This window comes from Musca domestica, unplaced genomic scaffold, assembly GCF_030504385.1.
Source record: "Musca domestica strain aabys unplaced genomic scaffold, Musca_domestica.polishedcontigs.V.1.1 220, whole genome shotgun sequence".
Classification (NCBI taxonomy): domain Eukaryota; kingdom Metazoa; phylum Arthropoda; class Insecta; order Diptera; family Muscidae; genus Musca; species Musca domestica.
This window is the reverse complement of record NW_026712263.1, coordinates 22,227-42,911: the sequence shown is the minus strand read 5'-3', so window position 1 is coordinate 42,911 and position 20,685 is coordinate 22,227. Positions and strand designations below refer to the sequence as shown.

General features: G+C 37.2%; 1 protein-coding gene across 4 annotated transcripts in view; it reads left to right on the top strand.

Annotated features, from left to right (window-relative positions):
* LOC109613417 (uncharacterized) overlaps window positions 1-19,295 on the top strand; it is a 60,463-nt gene extending 41,168 nt beyond the window's left edge. For all 4 annotated transcript variants that reach the window (XM_059123098.1, XM_059123100.1, XM_059123101.1 and 1 more), the window contains one exon: window positions 18,314-19,295. In XM_059123098.1, the coding sequence (XP_058979081.1) occupies window positions 18,482-18,949 (468 nt within the window). In that variant the 5' untranslated portion in view covers window positions 18,314-18,481 and the 3' untranslated portion in view covers window positions 18,950-19,295. The remainder of the gene's footprint in view (window positions 1-18,313) is intronic.
* The last annotated feature ends 1,390 nt before the right edge of the window (window positions 19,296-20,685 follow it).

Here is a 20,685-nt window from a genome sequence, read left to right as displayed (position 1 = left end):
AATCCGAATTATGTATGGATGAGTCATTAAAGATCGTTATCAAACAGCAAAGGTAAGACCCTGGGGATCGCTGTGGATTTCAGGTCCGATGACTTTGGCAAAGTGTGAATTTGCATAATAATAGCAATGCCGCTACTCTACGACCAGTTGTTCGTTTTCTACTTTTTATGAGAAATAGTCAAAAGAAATGTGATTAGAAAGACGAGAGAAGACGGCGAGGAAGATGATGAATAATGACAGAGATAAGATCCGTTTAAGCAAACAATCGAGCGAAAATGAAGCTATGCATTGTCATTTTTATTAAGCGTCAAGTGAATAGCAAAAAATTAAACTTCTAGAGGTTGAATGGCATGGAATGTATGATTATCGTGCTGTATTAATTGAGGCAAGAGATTGGGAGAGAGAAAGAGGAGTTTGGGGGGAAATTCAATTACACAAATTCATGGGAGCACAACAAAAAAGGGGTGAGATCACAAAGCAAAAGGGTCTGGGGGCATTTTTCATTGTTCTAAGTTAACAAAAAATTCTAAATTTTTTAACTTATGATTCTAAACAAAATTAACCTCACTTATATTTTGCAGCAAAAATAATTTGGGGTCAAAGAAAACTGTTATCGCGTTTTGTCTCCCAACCAAGAGCCGAGGCATTAATTTCAATTAATCAAACCCAATAAAAAGGAATTGGCACGCCAATTTCTTAGTCTCACTGTGCCGTCTTCGAAAAGAATAAAACTGTCTACAGTTTTCGTTGGCGTTTCGTTTCACTTTTGACATCTCAATTAAAAGTTACCGGGTCAAGTTTAAACGCGAGAATTATTATGGTGAGAAAAAAAATATGCAATAGTATTTGTCTTTGGCAAGCAAACGCTCGCCTGTCACGCTAGGCCAAATTGAGAAGTGCAATCAGAAAAACCGAAATAAAATGGAAATGAAAATAACCGTAAGGCGACGGAAACGTCACATTCGCCATCGGTCATAAATAAAACATTAATTTTATAAAAAAAACATTTGAATCGATCAATGCTAATAATTTAGAAAATTATATAATAGCTAATAACAATCATAATAATATAATAGTGTGAAATTAAGTAGCCATAATAATACCGATGATTGAAACTAGTTCAGGGTTTTATAGTTCCGCAAAGAATATGAGGGAAGTTGGGTGTTATTCTAAAATTATACACATAAATTAACCTCAAATAGAGCCGTAGAAGGACACTAAGAGAATAATTTTTAACCATCGTGTTATAAAGAATGCAAACTGACTCCAGTGTGCTTTGTTGCAGGTCCCCGAAGGAGTTTCGGGAGTTTCTTTGGCATAAAAACTTAAAATAATGTGGAAATACTACCACCACTATCTGTAGAAGATCATTTAGCCATAGAAGACCAATAAAAGCCACATATTTATAGAAGTCCTGTAGAAGATCATCTAGCCATAGAATACCTATAGAAGTTCTCCCATCTATAGATGACCTGCAGAGGGTTTCCTACTAAAAGAACCCCCATTGAGGGTATTCTTGTCATAAAAGTCGTGTAGAAGACATTCTAGTCATAGAATACATATTGAAGGTCTTCTAGCCATTGGTGACCTGCAGAGGGTCTTCTAGTCACATAAGACTTGTTCAAGAGATTCTAGGCATAGAACATTTTTTGAATATCTTCTTGTCATAGGAGGCCTGTAAACGGCCTTCTCGTCATAGAAGACCTCAATAGAATACCTGTTGAAGGTCTTCTAGCCAGGGGTCCGTAGAGGGTCCTCATTCTAGTCATATAGGATCTATTGAAGGACTTCTAGCCATAGACGAACTGTTAAAGGTCTGTTATCCATAGATGACCAGTAGAGGGTCTTCTTTCTAGTCATATAGGACCTATTGAAGGACTTCTAGCCATAGACGATCTGTTGAAGGTCTTCTAGCCATAAACTGTTATCCATAGAGGACCTGTAGAACGTCTTTTATCCATAGAGGACCAATTGAAGGTCCTTTAGCCACAGACGACCTGTTGAAGGACTTCTAGCCATAGACGACCTGTTGAAGGACTTCTAGCTGTAGAAGAACTGTTAAAGGTATGTTATCCATAACGACCTATTGAAGGACTTCTTGCCACAGACGACCTGTTGAAGGACTTCTAGCCATAGACGAACTATTAAACGTCTGTTATCCATAGAGGACCTGTAGAAAGTCTTTTATCCATAGAGGACCAATTGAAGGTCCTTTAGCCACAGGCGACCTGTTGAAGGACTTCTAGACATAGAGGACCTATTGAAGGTCTTTTAGTCACAGATGACGTGTAGAGGGTCTTCTAGTCATAGAAGACTTGCTCCAGAGATTCTAGGCATAAATAAGTAAAAAAAAAAGCTATAAGTTCGGTCGGGATGAACTTTGGTAAAACTCAATTGTCAGTTTGCAAAAAAAAAAAAAAAAAAAATCTTAAAAATACCAAATCTGGCCGACGACGTGGACTCGCATCATCAAAATATCGAATATAGGAGGTAATATTATATGGGGCTATACCAAAACGTGGGCCTGCGAAGACAATTTTCTGTCATAGGATGAAGTACCAATTACGAACATCAAATACAAATTCGCAACAATTCCGGTGAATAATGTCACTAAAATCATCAAAATATCGAATATCGAGAGGTAAATCTATGTGGGGGCTTACGAAGACGTGAACCTGCACAGACAATTTTCCGTCTTAGACTGTAGTATCCATTACGAACTTCAAATACCAAATTTGAAACAATTACGATGAATAATGTCGCTAAAATCACGAAAATACCGGATATCGGGAGGTACGGATAGACGTCGACGGACGGACAAACATCGCAAAATCGACATAGAATTTTATGCTGATGAAGAATATATATACTTTGTGGGGTCTTAAATGTATATTTCGAGGTGTTACACCTGTAAAAGATCCTCTAGTCATAGATAACCTATTGAGGGCCTCCCTGTAGAGGATCCTCAATAAATTGAAGATCTGCTGAAGGTTTTCTAATTATATATCCCCTATTGGCGGTATTCATCTAATAGGGGAGCTGTAGAAGTTATTCTTGCTATACAGAATCTTTAGAGGGTTTTCTAGCTATAGGGAACATGCAGAGGTTCTTCTGGTCTTAAAAGTCCGGTTGAAGCACTTCTATCTATAGAACCCCAGTTGAGTTTATTTTAATCATGGAAGAACTCTTGAAGCTTTTTTGGGAATAAATTTTTTGCCTTATTGTCATAGGAGACCGGATGAAGGTTTTATATCCATGGAAGACCTGTTGAAGGTCTTAATGCCATATAACCACCTTTAGGTTTTTTTTTTTCATCCAAAATAACCTAAAGAGGGACTCCTAAACATAGAGGACCTATTAAGAGTCTCCCATAGATGACCTCTTGAAGAAGGTCTCCTCTCCATAGAAGATGAACTGTAGAGGGTTTTCAAGTCATAGAAGACTCGCTCAAGAGATTCTAGGCATAGAAAACATGTTGAATGTCTTCTTGTCATAAAAGGTCTTCTTGTATAGAAGAGCTGTATATGGCCTTCTAGCCATAGAGTACCTAAAGAAGGTATTTTACTCATAGATAACCTATTGAGGGTCTTATAGATATAGAAGACCTGTAGAGGGTCATTAATAAATTGAAGACCTGCTGAAGGGTTTCTAGCCATATAACCCCGATTGAGGGTATTCATCTCATAGGGGACCTGTAGAAGTTATTGTTGCTATACAGAATTTTTTAAGGGTCTTGTAGGCATAGAGAACCTACAGAAGTTCTTCTGGTCTTAGAAAACGGGTTGATGGACTTCTATCTATAGAACCCCTGTTGAGTTTATTTTAATTATGGAATACCTCTTGAAGACCCCTTCAAGCCATAGAACTCATCTCAAGGGTTTTTTTTATCCAAAAAGAACCTAAAGAGGGTCTTCTAAACATAGAGGACATAGAGACCCTTAACAGGTCTTCCAGGTATAGATGTCCTCTTGAAGAAATTCTTCTCTCTATCGATAGAAGACACTATAGACTTCCCTTCGGAGATCGCCTTTGAATTCAAAGGTCTCTCACATTTAACAAACATATGTTCATTCTAACTTAAAATACACCTCGAAAAGGCGATCCCATTCCTTCAACTGACCCCATTTGGTATGACATTAAAGTCATATTGCCCATTTAAATAAAAATTACAATGTCTTACAACCAACATTTCGTTCCATGCCATCAACAACGATCGTTCCGAAGAAACCTCTCAACACGACTTTCTTAACAAACCCGAAAACCAGTAGTCAAACCAGTCCATGTGCAATGGCGCATGGAAAAAAGAAAAGAAAAAGGAAACAGTTGTTGGGGAAAAAGAAAGAAAAAGCTACCACCAACACGTACATATCTCGGTACATACATTATGGCTCAAACCATGGTTTCTTCTACCAGAACAAAAAACAAAAAAAAAAAAAAAAACAGCCGTCATATTCCAAAAATTGACCAACCGACAAACGGAAGATACACTCATAACAACAACAAGAAAACTTAACAAAGCCAAGTTCATGGTGTTAAAGTACAACAACATCGAAAACTAAAGACAAAAGCAAACAATTCCAAACGGATGAACTTTTCCTCTGGTGTGAATGTGCGAACATGTGGTTAAACGCTGCGCGTTTGGGCTGGAAGTACAAAACAATTTTACACTTTTTTAATGCTTTGAAAATGAAAAGAATAAAGGAGATGGAACTGAGCTGAACTGAAAATCAAATTTTTGCTGCTTAATTATGCCATTAACTTGCCTCCCTCTTCGCTTTTCTTCGCCTCACCACCACAAGATCGGTGGTGGGGTTAAGTAGTTCAAGTGTTGGGTGTTATTAAAAGCAATTCATGTAGTGTTTTTATCTGCTAAACTTTTAACTGAACTGCTTATGAAGTTAGCACTTTGGATTTTGAGCGGATGTGTAGATGGATGGATTATCATGTGTGTGTAGCCCTCCGTTTGGTTAAATAATGGAGATTCTCTTTAGACCAATTAAATGGGGGCGAATAACCTATAAAAGTTTATTTATATATTTTTGACGGATTTTATGATGGGGATAGAACTCGATTTAAGAATGAAATTATTAAGGCATTTTTAGGCGATATATGGTCCCTGGAGAAAAGAAATTCAGCTTTGGGAAGCTTTAATCATATTTCGGATTTATAACCTATATTGGAAAAAAGGATTTCAGTAAGAAGCAAGTGAACTTTTTGAGAGTAATATTTTTTAAAATGTGTCTATCCATGCCGAGGTCTAGTATTATGACAATATGACTTATATCTGTTGTTAGGCACTTGAGATACAAAATTTACGAAAAATTCCGTTGAAAACTACTGCTGAAACCATCAGAATACCGAACGAGAGATAACGTAAATCTGGACATCTGTTAGCCATTACAAGCTTCAAATAAAAATACAGAGTTTTAAGAGGTTGTCTTATATATAGGCTGTACGAAAACGTTGGTTACGTATAGAAGATTTTCTGACATTACGAACATCAAAAATCAAATTTAAAACAAAAATGTAGATCAAATCCGCAAAATAGCGAATATATGAAGGCCCGAAACCTTCCACAGGTCTTCTACCATCTGAATACCATCCTGCAGGTCTTCTATAAACAGAATACCCTCTGCAGCTCTTCTATGGCTAGAAATACTTCCACAGGTTTTCTATGGCTAGAATATCTTAATAGAAGATCATATGCAGGCCTTCTAGGTCTAAAATAATTTTTACAGGTCTTGTATGGCCAGAAGACCTTCCACAGGACTTCCATGTCCTGAAGGCCTTCTACAGGTCTTCTATGGCTATAATCTGAAGGTTTTCTATCGCCAGAAGACCCTGAACAGGCTTGAAGGTCTTCTATGTCTAGAATACCTTCCATAGCTTTTCTATGGATAGAAGGTATACAGGCCTTCTAGGTCTAAAATAATTTTTACAGGTCTTGTATGGCCAGAAGACCTTCCACAGGACTTCCATGTCCTGAAGGTCTTCTACAGGTCTTCTATGGCTTAGAGGCCTTCTACAGCAAGAATACGTTTCACAGGTTTTCTGTGGCTAGGAGACCTTCAATATGTCTTCTACTGCTAGAAAACCTTAAATAGGCCTTCTATATCTAAAAGATCATCTTCAGATCTTCTAGGGCTAGAGGGTCTTCTATGGCTTAAAGTCTTTCAACAGGCCTTCTATGGCTTGAAGATCAGCTACACGTATTCTATGTTCAGAAGACCTTTTACAGGTCTTCTATGGTCAGAAGACATTTTACAGGTCTTCTAAGGCCAGAAGACATTTTACATGTCTTCTATGACCAGAAGGACTTCGTCAGGTCTTTTCTATTAGGAAGACCTTGTTTAGGTATTCTATGACTGGAGGACCTTCTTCAGGTCTTCTATGGTTAGAAGACATTTTACAGGTATTTTATGGCCAGATGACCTTCTACAGGTCCTTCATGGATAGAAGCCCCTTAACAGGCGTTCTATGGCTAGATATGGCTATGACAGAAGACACTGACTATACTCTCAACCTCAAAAGGCTAAAAGGCCTTCCACAGGTCTTCTATAGGCAGATGACCTTTTAGTGGTCTTCTATGGTCAAAAGACATTCTACAGATTTTTAGGGTCTTTTGTGGCTTTTTCGATTTAAAACTGTCTGTTCTACAAAAAGAAACCTTCTTCAAAAGGAAAAGTCTTCTAGGAAGAACGCCTCATTCGCTTTCTTCCTCTCTTCTATGTGTAAAAAGTCTCTCTTGTAGGTCTAAGTGTTGTGTTTGCAAACGAGATAGAGAGTATTGGGTTTATTTAATAGGTCTTCAATAGGTAGATGTCCTTCTAGAGGTCTTCTATGGTCAGAAGACCTTCTAGTGTCTTTTGCGGCTTTTCGATGAAAAACGTATGTTCTACAAAAAGAAACCTTTTTCAGAAAAAACAGTCTTCTAGGAATAGAACGCCTCCTTCGCTTTTTATCCTCTCTTCTCTGTATAAATAGTCTCTCTCTTTCTCTCTGGCATTTCTAAGGTGTCGCGTTGGCAAAAGAGATAGATAGCATTGGGTTTATTCTAACCTTATTTCTTAAAAGTAACGGCTTTACATAAAATTCAATTCTGGGTTAAAGTGAAGTTCCGCATTTTATAAATTGTGCCTTTGTTGTTGGTTGTGCGGTAGCTTTATTCATTATTTTCACAGCTGACACAAAATAAAGCCTTAAGTGTTTAACACACTTGTTTAAATTTTCGTAAATTACTTTTTTTAAACACTTTCATGACAGGCGGGGGAATGAGAGAGGCATTACCTGATTTTTTTTTTAGAATTTTCCTGGGGTGCCACTTGCCATTGTTACAGAACAGTCTTGACTTGGCTTGGGAAAGAGAAGTCACATCAGTATTTTTAAGAAATATACTTCTTGGAAATTACAGTTCCCCAACAAAGCATTGTAACGTTTACGGAAATTTGAAGTTATTCACATGTATGGGTTTATGACTAATACTGTATGTATGTATTTTGTATGTGTAATAATTATTTACATTATTTCAAATTGTTGTTTGAATTTTCATGGATTTCCATTCAAATTTAAATAATGAAGGTATGTTCTTTTTTGGTTTTAATTTCTGTGGATTGTTTGATGTGTAACTGTTTTGTTTTGAATGAATAAAAGAAAACACTTGTCTTCACATTGCGAGACATTGATTGAAACAGCTGTTTTCTTAAATATGAAATAGGTGTTTATTTTTATTTATTTTTTTAATTAAAAGAAAGAAAACAAGTAAAATAGAATCAGTCGGTATCGCCGACAGATGTATACCCTCAGCCAATGTTTGATTAAATATATTTCCACTTCTGTTATGATTACTCAAATTGTTGATCCTCTATGGAGTAGGTTCGAAAGGAATTGACCAATATTGTCCATTTCGCTTTGTACATAATAAATATATAATATAAATATAATAAAATAAATATAAATATACCATAGTATTTTGTTGTTGCAAAATGGTCAGGCTCAATCCCTATAAACATTGCAAAATACCAGTTTTAGACTATATTGGTTATTTCCTTCACTTTATATGAAATATGTGAACATTTTTAGAAAAAAAAAAAAAAAATAATAAATAAAAGGTGCGTGAGGTTGTCGACTAAAGTATTCCATTTCCATACTTCATCTAACAGCGATAAAAATATTGGTATGGCCAAAATTTCAAGAAAATCCAACATTCATCTTATGTAAAATCATAAATTCGGATACATTTCATATTCATATCAGGTGTTTGGTTGAGAGAAATTTATTTTTAGGCATAGCAAGTAAGGAATCGCTGACTTGTTTCGCAAATTATGACAGATAAAAGTATTGAGAATTGTGTCCCTTGGTGGATGAGGTACCAGAAGGGGTTCGCATTATTTCGCTTTCTTTTAGCGGTTTGTTTATCAAAAGCTTGAACCCTATGTGGGGGAGGTACCAGAAGAAATGGTCCGATCTCTACCATCTATATAACAGATCTTGCGTTAATGGAATTGAATTTTAATTTCGCGTTTTATAAGCTTCATGGATATTCAAATTTTGAGCCTTTGTGGGAGAGGTACCAGAAGGAGTGGACCGATATATCCCGTCTTCACAACAGATCCTGTGTTAGTAAAAATAATAGGAGATGCGAAATATGAAGAGTACCGGAGGCTTATTTAGGATTTTGTTAAAGTTTTTGGTTATTCAAAACTTTGACCTTTTGTGGGGGAGGTACCAGAGGGAATTGACAGATCCCTCCCTACCGTCTTTACAACAGATCTTGTGTTGATAGAAATATTCAGATGTGAAGAGTCTAAATGGAATCGGATGTTAATTTCGCGTTTATGAGCATAATGGGTATTCCAAATTTCGACCTTTTGTGGGGGAGGTACTTGATGGAGTGGACCGATATTATCCATTTTTGCACCTGACCTAGAACTGATGCAAATTTTGGGATTTCCAAAGTTGGAGCAAAATCGAATTTTCGCTTCTCTTTCTCTGCAGAAAAAATATATTTTTTGAAAATTTCGACTCTTTGTGGGAGTCGACCGATATATTCCAACTTAAGAGCAGACCTTGGCTTAATAAAATTATAGGGATGTGGGAAATTTTAAGGCAATCGGAGTCTCACATCACAGTTTATAAGACTTGTAATTATTCAAAATTTGGACCCTTTGTGCGGGAGGACCGATATTGTCCATTTTTGCACCTAATCTAGAACTGACATAAATATTAGGATTTGCAAAGTTGGAGCAAAATCGGATCATCGCTTCTTTATATTTTTTTTTTGAAAATTTACTAGGGGGTACCAGAAGGAGTGGACCGACAGTGCCCATTTCCGAACTCGATCATAGTTTGACAAAAATATTACGATGTATCAAGTTTTGACCAAATCGGATACTACCTTCGAGCAATATTGTGCGCATCAGCCAGCCAGACAGACAGACAGACGGACGGACATCGCTTGATCGACTTCAAATGTACTCAAACAGATTTGGTCCTCGTTTATTTCGACTAGGCACGTTTTGACCGTATCAAATGATATATATCCTCTAGACATTTGGCTGAGGGTATGAAAATTGGGATGTTAAATTTGGATACAAGTTTTTAAATATTATCTTTTATGAAATATTGAGTTATTTCCATAATTGTGTGTAATTGTGACCTTGAAACATGATGTTTCTGTGTTTGTTTTTTATTTTGGCAAATTGTTAAACAATAGCTATTTTTGTTGAATTTTCGAACAATAGCATAGGAGGAAACACATGCTATTATTTATCATTAAACGAAGATTCCAACAACAGTTATTGGGAGTGGCAAAGAACCAGACCAATAGTTATCTTATCAGATAATATTTGTTTTTTTCTCTTTTACTTTCAATATTTGAGATGAGAGTAGAATATTATTTTACTCAGAATTCCTGCTGATAGTAATTGCACTTTTAAAAAACAGCTCATTTAATAAATATTTACCGACGACATTACTTTATCACTCATTTTTAAACAGAGATGAATTGGAGCATTACACATGTATGCATGTATGTCTGTCAGTCTGTCTGACTGTCTGTTGTATCCAAGTATTGTAAATAAGATTTCAGATGTAATTTATTTATTCATTTCAATGTGGGTGAAAAGGCCATTCACATTGTCAACGAGACTGCACAATTTGAATTAGCATAAATTTTACAATTTGCCATAAGCCGTGTGGCGCTGGTACACTAGGGGGCACAATTTTAGCAGAAATTGGGAAATTGTGTAGATTTTCAGGGGGTTTTGATATTAGTAACCCAGCAAAAATGTGACAGATGTGTGAGCCGAATATTACCTATTAAAAGGTAATGTAAGTCTGTAGTCATAAGGCTGAGGTTATAACAATTTTTGTGGCCAAATGTGACCCTCAATTACAGAATGAGATTTAATAGGATTATTTATCTGACGATATTTGTAAAAAAAAAACTTTTCAAATGGCATAAATCCTGTGGTGTCTTATTCTGGGGCTTTCCGTAATGCAACGGAGTTCTTTGAATTATAGGGATGGATAGACCCCTAATGGAATGGGGATTATGTTAAAAATTAAATCGATTATTATTCCAGAAAGTAGCGGAAGAAATGGGGATTTCGGACATAAACCCCCTTATGGGGTAGGTTTACCCGTTATTTGACCCGAAAATTCTGATACAAAATCCGAGTTTTATCCGGTTATACAAAATTTGTATCATTTGAAAGCTTATGAATATCCCTATCCAACAAGTGGTCATATGCAATTTTTTCGCAGTTGAAATTCCCGGTTAACTTGTTTTTCGACCCGAAAATTCGGTTACTAAATCCGGGTTTTATCCGGTTATACAAAATTGGTACCATTGGAAAGCTTATGTAAATACCTATCCAATAAGTGGTTACATGAAATTTTTTCGTGGTACAAATTCCCGGTTACCCTGTTATTTGACCCGAAAATTCGGTTACAAAATCCGGGTATTATCCGGTTGTACAAAATGGATATCATTACATAAATTTTTTCGTGGTGGAAATTCCCGATTACCCCGTTATTCGACCCGAAAATTCGGTTACAAATCCGGTTATACAAGATTTGTATCATTTGAAAGCTTATTAATATACCTATACAACAACAAGTGATCATATGAACTTTTTTCACGGTGAAAATTCCCGGTTACCATGTTAATCGACCCGAAAGTCCAGATAAAAAATCGGGGTTTTATTTTGTAATACTGATATGCACAAAATGGGTATCAACTGACAGCTTATGAAAATAACTATTCAATAAGGGTTGATATGAAGGGTTTTTCGAATCGGCTCCGGAGGAAATTGAAATAAAAAGTCGAAAATGGGCCCATTATGGGGTGATAAGATCTACATACTGCATTATATCCTATACTCCTGCCTTTCCAAAATGGTGCCAAATATTCTGATATCTCTTTTAGTTCCGAAGATATTGGCTGTGAAATCGGAGGCCGTTAGTTGTCGGCCAAAAGTTATAAGGTTTATAACTACTATTGATCGCATAGCCGATGTTGGACATATTCCAGTGTTTTGTAGAACCGAATAAAACCAGGATCTTATATCGGAACTGATGGAATGGGGATTACGTAAAATTTGAATCGGTCATAATCCCCAAGCGGTATAAACCCCATTATGGGGTAGATATTTGATTATGGCAAAGTAAATTTTTCGTGGGGGAAATACCCGGTTATCCAGTTATTCGACCCGAAAATTCGGATACAAAATTCGAATTTTGTGCGGTTATACTGATATGTACAAAATGGGTATCATTTGAAAGCTGCAATGAAACTACCTATCCAACAAGGGGACATATGAAGGGGGTTTTCTGAAACGGTTCTGGAGCAATACAAGAAAGTTGTTATTTTGTAACTTTTTGAAAAACCCATAAAAAGTCGAAAATGGACCTATTATGGAGTATTAAGATCTGCATACTGCTTTATAGCCTACACTCTTGACTTTCCAAAATGGAGCCAAATAAGCTGATATCTCTTGTAGTTCCGATGATATTGGCTTTAAAATCGGAGGCTGGGTACTATAAAGTTAGTTATAAGTTTAGAAAAACTATGGATCGCGTTGACGGTGTTGGACATATTCCAGAGTTTTGTGGAACCGGATATAATCTGGATTTTGGACCCGAACTTTCGGGTCGAATAACCGGGTAACGAAAAAATTACTTTGCCTTATCCAGGTTAATAGTACCTACTTTGATAACATTTCAGGTCAATCCGAGCATAGAAGGCTTTCAGCAGTTTTTTTTAAGGATAGAAGGCCTGCAACAGGTAACACATGGCTAGACGACCGTCTACAGATCTTCTGTGGTCAGAAGATCTTCAACAGGTCTTCCATAGTCAGAAGTCCTTCTACAGATCTTCTATGGCTAGAAGGCTTTATAGGGGTCTTCTGTGGCGGGAAGACCCTGTGCAGGACTTTTATGGCTTGAAGACGTTCTACATCCCTTCTATGGTCAGAAGACTTTCAACAGATCTTCTATGGCGGAAAGACCTTATGCAGGTCTTCTATGGCTGTAAGGCCCTCTACAGGTCTTTTATGTTTCTAAGACTTTATAAAAGTCTCCAATGTCAGAAGACCCTCTACAGGCCTTCTATGACTAGAAGTCCTTCTACAGGTCTTCTATGACTAGAAGACCTTCCACAGATATTTTATTGATAGAAGGTTTTCTACAGGTCTTCTATGGCGAGAAGACCTTATGCAGTCTTATACCTCTAGAAGATGTTCCACAGGTCTTTCATAGTCAGAGGACCTTTTGCAGGTCATCTATGGCTAGAAGGCTTTTCACATGTCTTCTATGGCGGGAAGACTTTCTATAGTTCTTCTATGGCAGAAAGACTTTATGCAGGTCTTCTATGGCTATAAGGCCTTCTACAGGTCTTTTATGTTTCGAAGTCCTTATAAAAGTCTTAGATGGTCAAAAGACCTTCTACAGGCCTTCTATGGCTATAAGCCCTTCTACAGGTCTTCAATGACTAGAAGACCTTCTACAGGTGTTTTATAGTCCGAAGACTTTCTAAAGGTCTTCAATAGCTAGAAGACGTTATACAGGTCTTCTATGGCTATAAGCCCTTCTACAGGTCTTCAATGACTAGAAGACCTTCTTCAGGTCTTCTATGGCTAGAAGACCTTCCATAGATCTTCTATGGTCAGAAGATCTTCAACTGGTCTCCCATAGTCATAATACCAAATGTATTATCAATAAAGATTATAGAAGAAGTTCTACAGGTCTTCCATGTTCAGAAGACCTTTTACAGGTCTTCCATGGCTAGAAGATTTTCTACAGTTCTTCTATTGCGGGAAGACCTTCTACAGGTCTTCTATGATTGGAAGAAATTCTACAGGAGTTTATGGCTATAAGGCCTTCTACAGGTCTTTTATTTTCCAAAGGCCTTATAAAGGTCTTCTATGACTAGAAGATCTTCTATGTCAAGAAGACCTTATACAGATTTTCCACGGATAGAAACCCTCTACAGGGTTTCCGAGCATAGCCTCTAAACTCAACTTAGGCCTTGTTTTCCTTCTGGGGAAATTCGGATATAATCCCCACTTTATAATCCGGCTTATGATCCAAAATCGCCATAATTGCCATGGGGATTATTTCCGGGCACCTTAATTCTACACAAATAAAAGAGCAACAAGAATCACGCCAACCAATTACAATAACTTACCACAAATGAGTCAACACACTTTGTTCTAAAAGCATTGAAAGAGATTGTATTGCCATTTCGTTGGCGCCCAAATGTGTGTAAACGTCATTACAACGATCAGAATTCATTCATTCATTAATTAATCGTTTCAATAATTATAAACCACAAAATGTGAAACACTTGGCCCCGGAGGCCTAAACAATATTTGGAATTATGCAAAAAAATATTTTTATTTCACAGAATTTGCCAATATTGGAAATTACGCAAAATAAACTTCCTTTCACAAAAAGTAAATAAATAAATAGTTTCGAATCTGTTTGACGTTAAGGCATGCGAATTATAAAACCAATGACTCATAAGAAACCCATCCAAAGGTGTGTGAGTGTGCGTTTTCTTCTTAAATTAAAATTTAAATAAATTCTAATGAACTTGAAAAATTAATTTGTTACATATCGTCGTTCCAGCTGCTCTCTTCTGTGAGTCAATCCATTTTAAAAATTCAAATGGATTTCTTAACGCCACACATAACGTAACCGTTTTTGCTATGCATTTCAAATTGTTGCCGTGTTTGTTTTTTATGACTTTGGCACGTTTTGATTGATTGAGTGTTTTGTTTTTTTTTTTAAAACAGTTTGAAGAAAAAAAATTATGGGTAATGACAACGAAATTGGGAAGAGGTACATAGTTTAAAATAGGTAAGGAACATATTGCAATGAACAACAAGTTTTTTTGGTAGTGTAAAATTCCCTTTTGAGATATCTCAAAGTTTCTGAGGATACCTAAAAAAGGAAGTACTCATCACACTGTGCGACATTTTTTTTTCAATTATTACGGGAAAATTCCAGCAGATTATGAAAGTAGTGTTAAATCCACGTTTTTGATGGACCGTAGCAAGTCAAAATATCCTACGAAATTATTTATCATGAAATTCTACTATAGCTGTAGAAGACGTCAAGAGTCTCAGTCAAATCTAACCTAAACGCCTGGAATTCATATATTCGGAAATTTCTACTTCGAAGCCTTTTATACCCACTACCTTATGGCCACAGATGGTATATATTATTTGATACGTCCAAGACGACCCATATCGAAATAACGGTTTTATACCCTAGGTCTCCTTGGACGAAATCCGTTTAAAGCTGTTAGGAGACGATTCGTCTTTCCGGCCGGCTGGTGAAGGGAGTATCCGATTTGGTCCATAGGTGTGTCGTAAAATTATTATCAACTTATATCGTATTCGGTGGAGGATATTATCGGTCACTACTTCTAGTAGCTCCCCACAAAGGGTTCAAATTTTGAATAATTTTATAATTCGGAAATATGAGTCCCATTATCTTCGAATTTCATGCATCGCAATATTTCTACCAAGGCAAGATCTGATATGAAGACCGAATAGACTTCTTTTGGTACCTACCCCATAAGGTTCAACATTTTTAAAAATTATAATCCTTAGGCTTGCGAAAAAAGGACTTAGGTTTTCTCTTTAAACATTGTGTACGTCTTAATTTCTATCAACCATAGACCCAAAGTAAATATAGGATTCCTTGGGATTCTTCCCCCTAAAATGGTTGAAAATTTGGATTTTTATACCATAAGTCACATGGCTATCATTTGATGCGGCCAAAATGTGCCTCATCGAAATAAGGGTTTCAGACCCTAGGTTACTTTGTACCAAATCCGTTTCAGGACATTTGGAGTCGATTTAGCGATGTCCGTCCGTCCGTCTGTCTGGCTGGTGCGCACAATAACTCTCGAAGGGTGTATGCGATTAGGTCCAAACTTTGTAAATCGTAATAATATTATAAAACTATGATCGAGTTGGAGATATGTAATGTTGGTTCACTCCTTCTGGAGTGAAAATATTTTACTGCACAGAAAGAGAAAGGATAATCCGATTGTGCTCCAACTTTGGAAATCATAATGATTGCATCAGTTCTAGCCAGATACGAAAGTGGATAATATCGGTCCACTCCATCAAGTACCTCCCCCACAAAGAGTCAAAATTTGAATAATATAACTCTTATGTAAGAGACCGATTGTCTTCAAATTACACACATCACAATACTTTATTAACCAAATGTCTGGTGTGAAGATGGATTATATCGGGTCACTCCTTCTGCTACCTCTAAAATGTTGAATAATTACAACTCTTATAAAAGATTAAAAAAGAGTCAGATTATTTTCAAATTTCGCACATCCCAATACGTTTATGAACACAAGATCTGCTGTGAAGATGGAATGTAGCGGTCCACTCCTTCTGGTACCTCCCCACAAAGGGTCAACTTTTGAATATCCATGAAGCTCATTAAACGCGAAGTTAATATCTGATTCCATTCAGACTTGGAACCTCTCAATATTTCCATAAAAAACAAGATCCGTTATAAAGATGGCAGAGATGGGATATATCGGTCCACCCCTTCTGGTACCTCCCCCACAAAGGGTCAAAATTTTGAATATCCATGAAGCTCGTTAAACGCGAAATTAATATCCGATTCCATTCAGACTTGCCACATCTCAATATTTCCATAAAAACAAGATAAAGATGGTACAGGCCGGACCATTTGTTTTGGATACCTCCCCAAGAGAGGATTCAAATTTTTTGAAAAACAAAACGCTCCAAAAGCGATATAAACATCCGACTCTCTTTATAAAGGGTCAACAACAGTTGGAATAATCATTACTCAAGGCTTGGGGGTATATATTTGTCGGTAAAACTGATGCTATTTTACTTGTTTTTTTTTTTATTTGGCTTTTTTCGAGTTGATGCATGAAATTGGCATAAAACTTCGTTTTAGGCAAAAACTGTCAGGAGAAGAAATATTCTGGACAAAATTTACAATACATCTCCGAATAAATCATATATCTATGTTTAATCGTTTTTACGAAAATTACATTCGAAATTGATATATTACGAGGGAAAAAAAGGTGTTTACGTTTTCCAAAGCATCTTTTCATTCTCTGTCAAAATCTCCTTTAATTTCTAATTATTTGAGGAAATTGTCAAAGAAAGAAATATTCTAGACATACATAACATAACAAGTAAAAAAGTATATCGGTCGGTTTTGCCGACAGATGTATACCCTGAGCTGATGTTCGATTATTTAAAATATTTTGACTTATGTTATGATTATTCAAATGTTTAACCCCTTATGCAGTTGGTTCCGAAGAAATTGGCCAATATTGGCTATATCGTATCGGACCTAAATAAATATGATACAAATATTGCGACGTGCTAGGTTTGGACTGTGTTCTGTTAATGGAAATTTTGGGATGTAGCAATTTTTGAATAGAATCGGATATCAATTTCGATTTTTATGAGCTTCATGGACATTCAAAATTTTAAGCCTTTGTGGGGGAGTTATCAAAAGGAGTGGACCGATATATCCCACCTTCACAGGATCTTTTGTTATGTGTGAAATATAAAGAGAACCTGAAGCTAATTTCGGATTTTATAAACGTTTTGGTTATTTAAAACTTTGACCCTTTGTGGGGGAGGTAGTAGGAGGAATGGTCAGATCTCTACCTACAGATCTTGTGTTGATAGAAATATTCAGATGTGCAAAGTCTAATGGAATCCAATGTTAATTTCGCGTTTTATGAGTTTAATGGATATTCACAATTTCGACCTTTTGAGGGGGAGGTACCAGAAGGAGTGGACCGATATATTTCATCTTTACACCAGATATTGGGTTTATACAAATATTGGGATGTGTTGAAATTTGAAGACAATCGGACTCTTATTTTATTTGAGTTGCAATTATTCAACATTTGAACCATTTGTGGACCGATGTTTTCTCTTTTCGAACCTGTCGTTGCACTGACGTAAATATTAGGATAAGTTTGACCATATCGGATTATCCTTTGTCTTTGTGTGCAAAAAATATATTTTTGAAAAATTTCGACCTTTTGTGGGGGAGGTACCAGAAGGAGTGGACCGATATTGCCCATCTCCGAACTCGATCTAAGTTTGACAATAATATTACGATGTACCAAGTTGGATCAAATCGGATACTCCCTTCGAGAGTTATCGTGTGCACAAGCCATCCAGACAGACAGACTGACGGACATCCCTAGACCGACTCCAAATGTTCTGAAACGGATTTGGTCCAGAGAGACCTAGGGTCTAAAACCGTTATTTCGACTAGGCACGTTTTGGCCGTATCAAATGATATATACCCTTTGTAGCCATATGGCTGAGGATATAAAAACCTTGTTTTATTTTCGACAAACTTAGCATTTTTTTGTTCGGAACTATTCTATTGAAGACATCCTCACTGCACAGCGGAATTGTTAATTAAATTGAAGATAATGCTCGTCGTAATCACCTTTCCATTAGCTCATACCTTTCATAAAAAGTACTTAATATAATCCAACTCATCATCATTTTTTTTATGTCCATTACATGGTTCGCCACCCCGATGTTCAATGTCATATTGAATATCGTGATCTATGCAATCTTGACCAAAAATGATTTCCGTATATCATCCTATTGTTAGTAAAATTTAACTTCAAAGATTTTATCTCCATAATCATCATCATTAACAAAACAAGAGAAGAGAAGAAAAAAAAAAACATAAATTTATTAATAAGAAATAATTAATATTAATTTATTATTTTTTTCGTTGTATTTTCATGCATTTATTACAGATACGCCTTATTAGTAGATACACAATTTCAAAAGCATTGGCATCCAATGCCCTCTGCTTAAAGCCACAGCGGAGAGAAGAAGAACTCAAACAACTAGGAAACACGTTTCTTGCGAATGAATGACGAAGTAAATGAGCAAAACATAGCAGCAGACTAAGTGGTGGCACAATGAATCCAACGTTTAAAACTCGGACAAGTGATGAAGCACTTGATGAGCATATGCAACAATTGAAAACTATTGTGGCCTCACGGAGGCAGAACCCGAAACCACAAGAGTCACAGTCACAGTCAACATATAGCGAAAGTCCGGCAGCAATGCATCCAGCACCATCAGATGCTGGTTCCACCCACAAATCGTATCAGCCAACAAAGCAACAACACATTAACGAGGATGACATGCGTATACGCAGCGATTCGACAGCTACAAGCATTTATGTGATGGGCAACACACCCAATGCCATGGGACATGATGCGTACTCCAGTAATCCCCCCACCATGGATCGTAGGCAAGAGCATCGCCTATCCTGGGTAAATATGCGACGAAGGATCGAAGGCTCAGTGGCGGAAAGTGAGGGGCCACGACGACCACCCGTAACACCCTCACCCCAAACGACACGTAGTTATATTCGAATATAACAACAACCGAAATGATGAGTTCTTCGGATGGCCGCAGTACGGCCTTGAGAAATGGCAGTAGCGTGGGTGTAGGTGGTGGTGGCGGTACTCTGAGTGGCAGAACAACGGCCACATCGGGTCACATGAGTACCAGCGGTGTGACAACCATAAGTGGCAGCAATAACACCTTGAATGATATTCATTCGGATTATCATAGCCAAGAAGTGGGTGGCAGTCGGGATTTCCATAATTTTCGCGTAGTCCCACCACACCCATGAAACAGCATAACTATTCGGCCAATGGTAGTTTTAATTTGGCCAATGGCAGCACCGTGAAATTGTTGGCGGGCAATGATGATGAGGCGAATCAGCAGGTAAGTGAAATAGGCGTTAAGCTTGAATGTGTCGAATAGGAGACCGTTCATGAGTCCTCCTCAGAAAAGAAGGCAATTCGAAGGTCATCTATGGAATAAAGGCACTCCGAAGGTCATCTATGGAATTATTAAAGGGTTTTCTATAGCATAGAAAACCCTTAAAGGGTCCTCTATAGTATAGAAGACCCTTAAAGGGTCCTCTATAGTATAGAAGACCCTTAAAGGGTCCTCTATAGTATAGAAGACCCTTAAAGGGTCCTCTATAGTATAGAAGACCCTTAAAGGGTCCTCTATAGTATAGAAGACCCTTAAAGGGTCCTCTATAGTATAGAAGACCCTTAAAGGGTCCTCTATAGTATAGAAGACCCTTAAAGGCCCTCTATAGTATAGAAGACCCTTAAAGGGTCCTCTATAGTATAGAAGACCCTTAAATGGTCCTCTATAGTATAGAAGACCCTTAAAGGGTCCTCTATAGTATAGAAGACCCTTAAAGGGTCCTCTATAGTATAGAAGACCCTTAAAGGGTCCTCTATAGTATAGAAGACCCTTAAAGGGTCCTCTATAGTATAGAAGACCCTTAAAGGGTCCTCTATAGTATAGAAGACCCTTAAAGGGTCCTCTATAGTATAGAAGACCCTTAAAGGGTCCTCTATAGTATAGAAGACCCTTAAAGGGTCCTCTATAGTATAGAAGACCCTTAAAGGGTCCTCTATAGTATAGAAGACCCTTAAAGGGTCCTCTATAGTATAGAAGACCCTTAAAGGGTCCTCTATAGTATAGAAGACCCTTAAAGGGTCCTCTATAGTATAGAAGACCCTTAAAGGGTCCTCTATAGTATAGAAGACCCTTAAAGGGTCCTCTATAGTATAGAAGACCCTTAAGGGTCCTCTATAGTATAGAAGACCCTTAAAGGGTCCTCTATAGTATAGAAGACCCTTAAGGGTCCTCTATAGTACAGAAGACCCTTAAAGGGTCCTCTATAGTATAGAAGACCCTTAAAGGGTCCTCTATAGTATAGAAGAACCTTAAAGGGTCCTCTATATAATAGAAGATCCTTAAAAGGTCCTCTATAGAATAGAAGACCCTTAAAGGTTATCTGTGGAATAGAAGACCCTTAAAAGGTCCCCTTAAAGGGTCCTCTATAGCATAGAAGACCTTTAAAGGGTCCTCTATAGCATAGAAGACCCTTCAAGGGTCATCTATAGAATAGAAGACCCTTCTAGGGTCCTCTATTGAATAGAAGACCCTTCAAGGGTCCTCTATTGAATAGAAGACCCTTCAAGGGTCCTCTATTGAATAGAAGACCCTTCAAGGGTCCTCTATTGAATAGAAGACCCTTCAAGGGTCTTCTATTGAATAGAAGACCCTTCAAGGGTCCTCTATT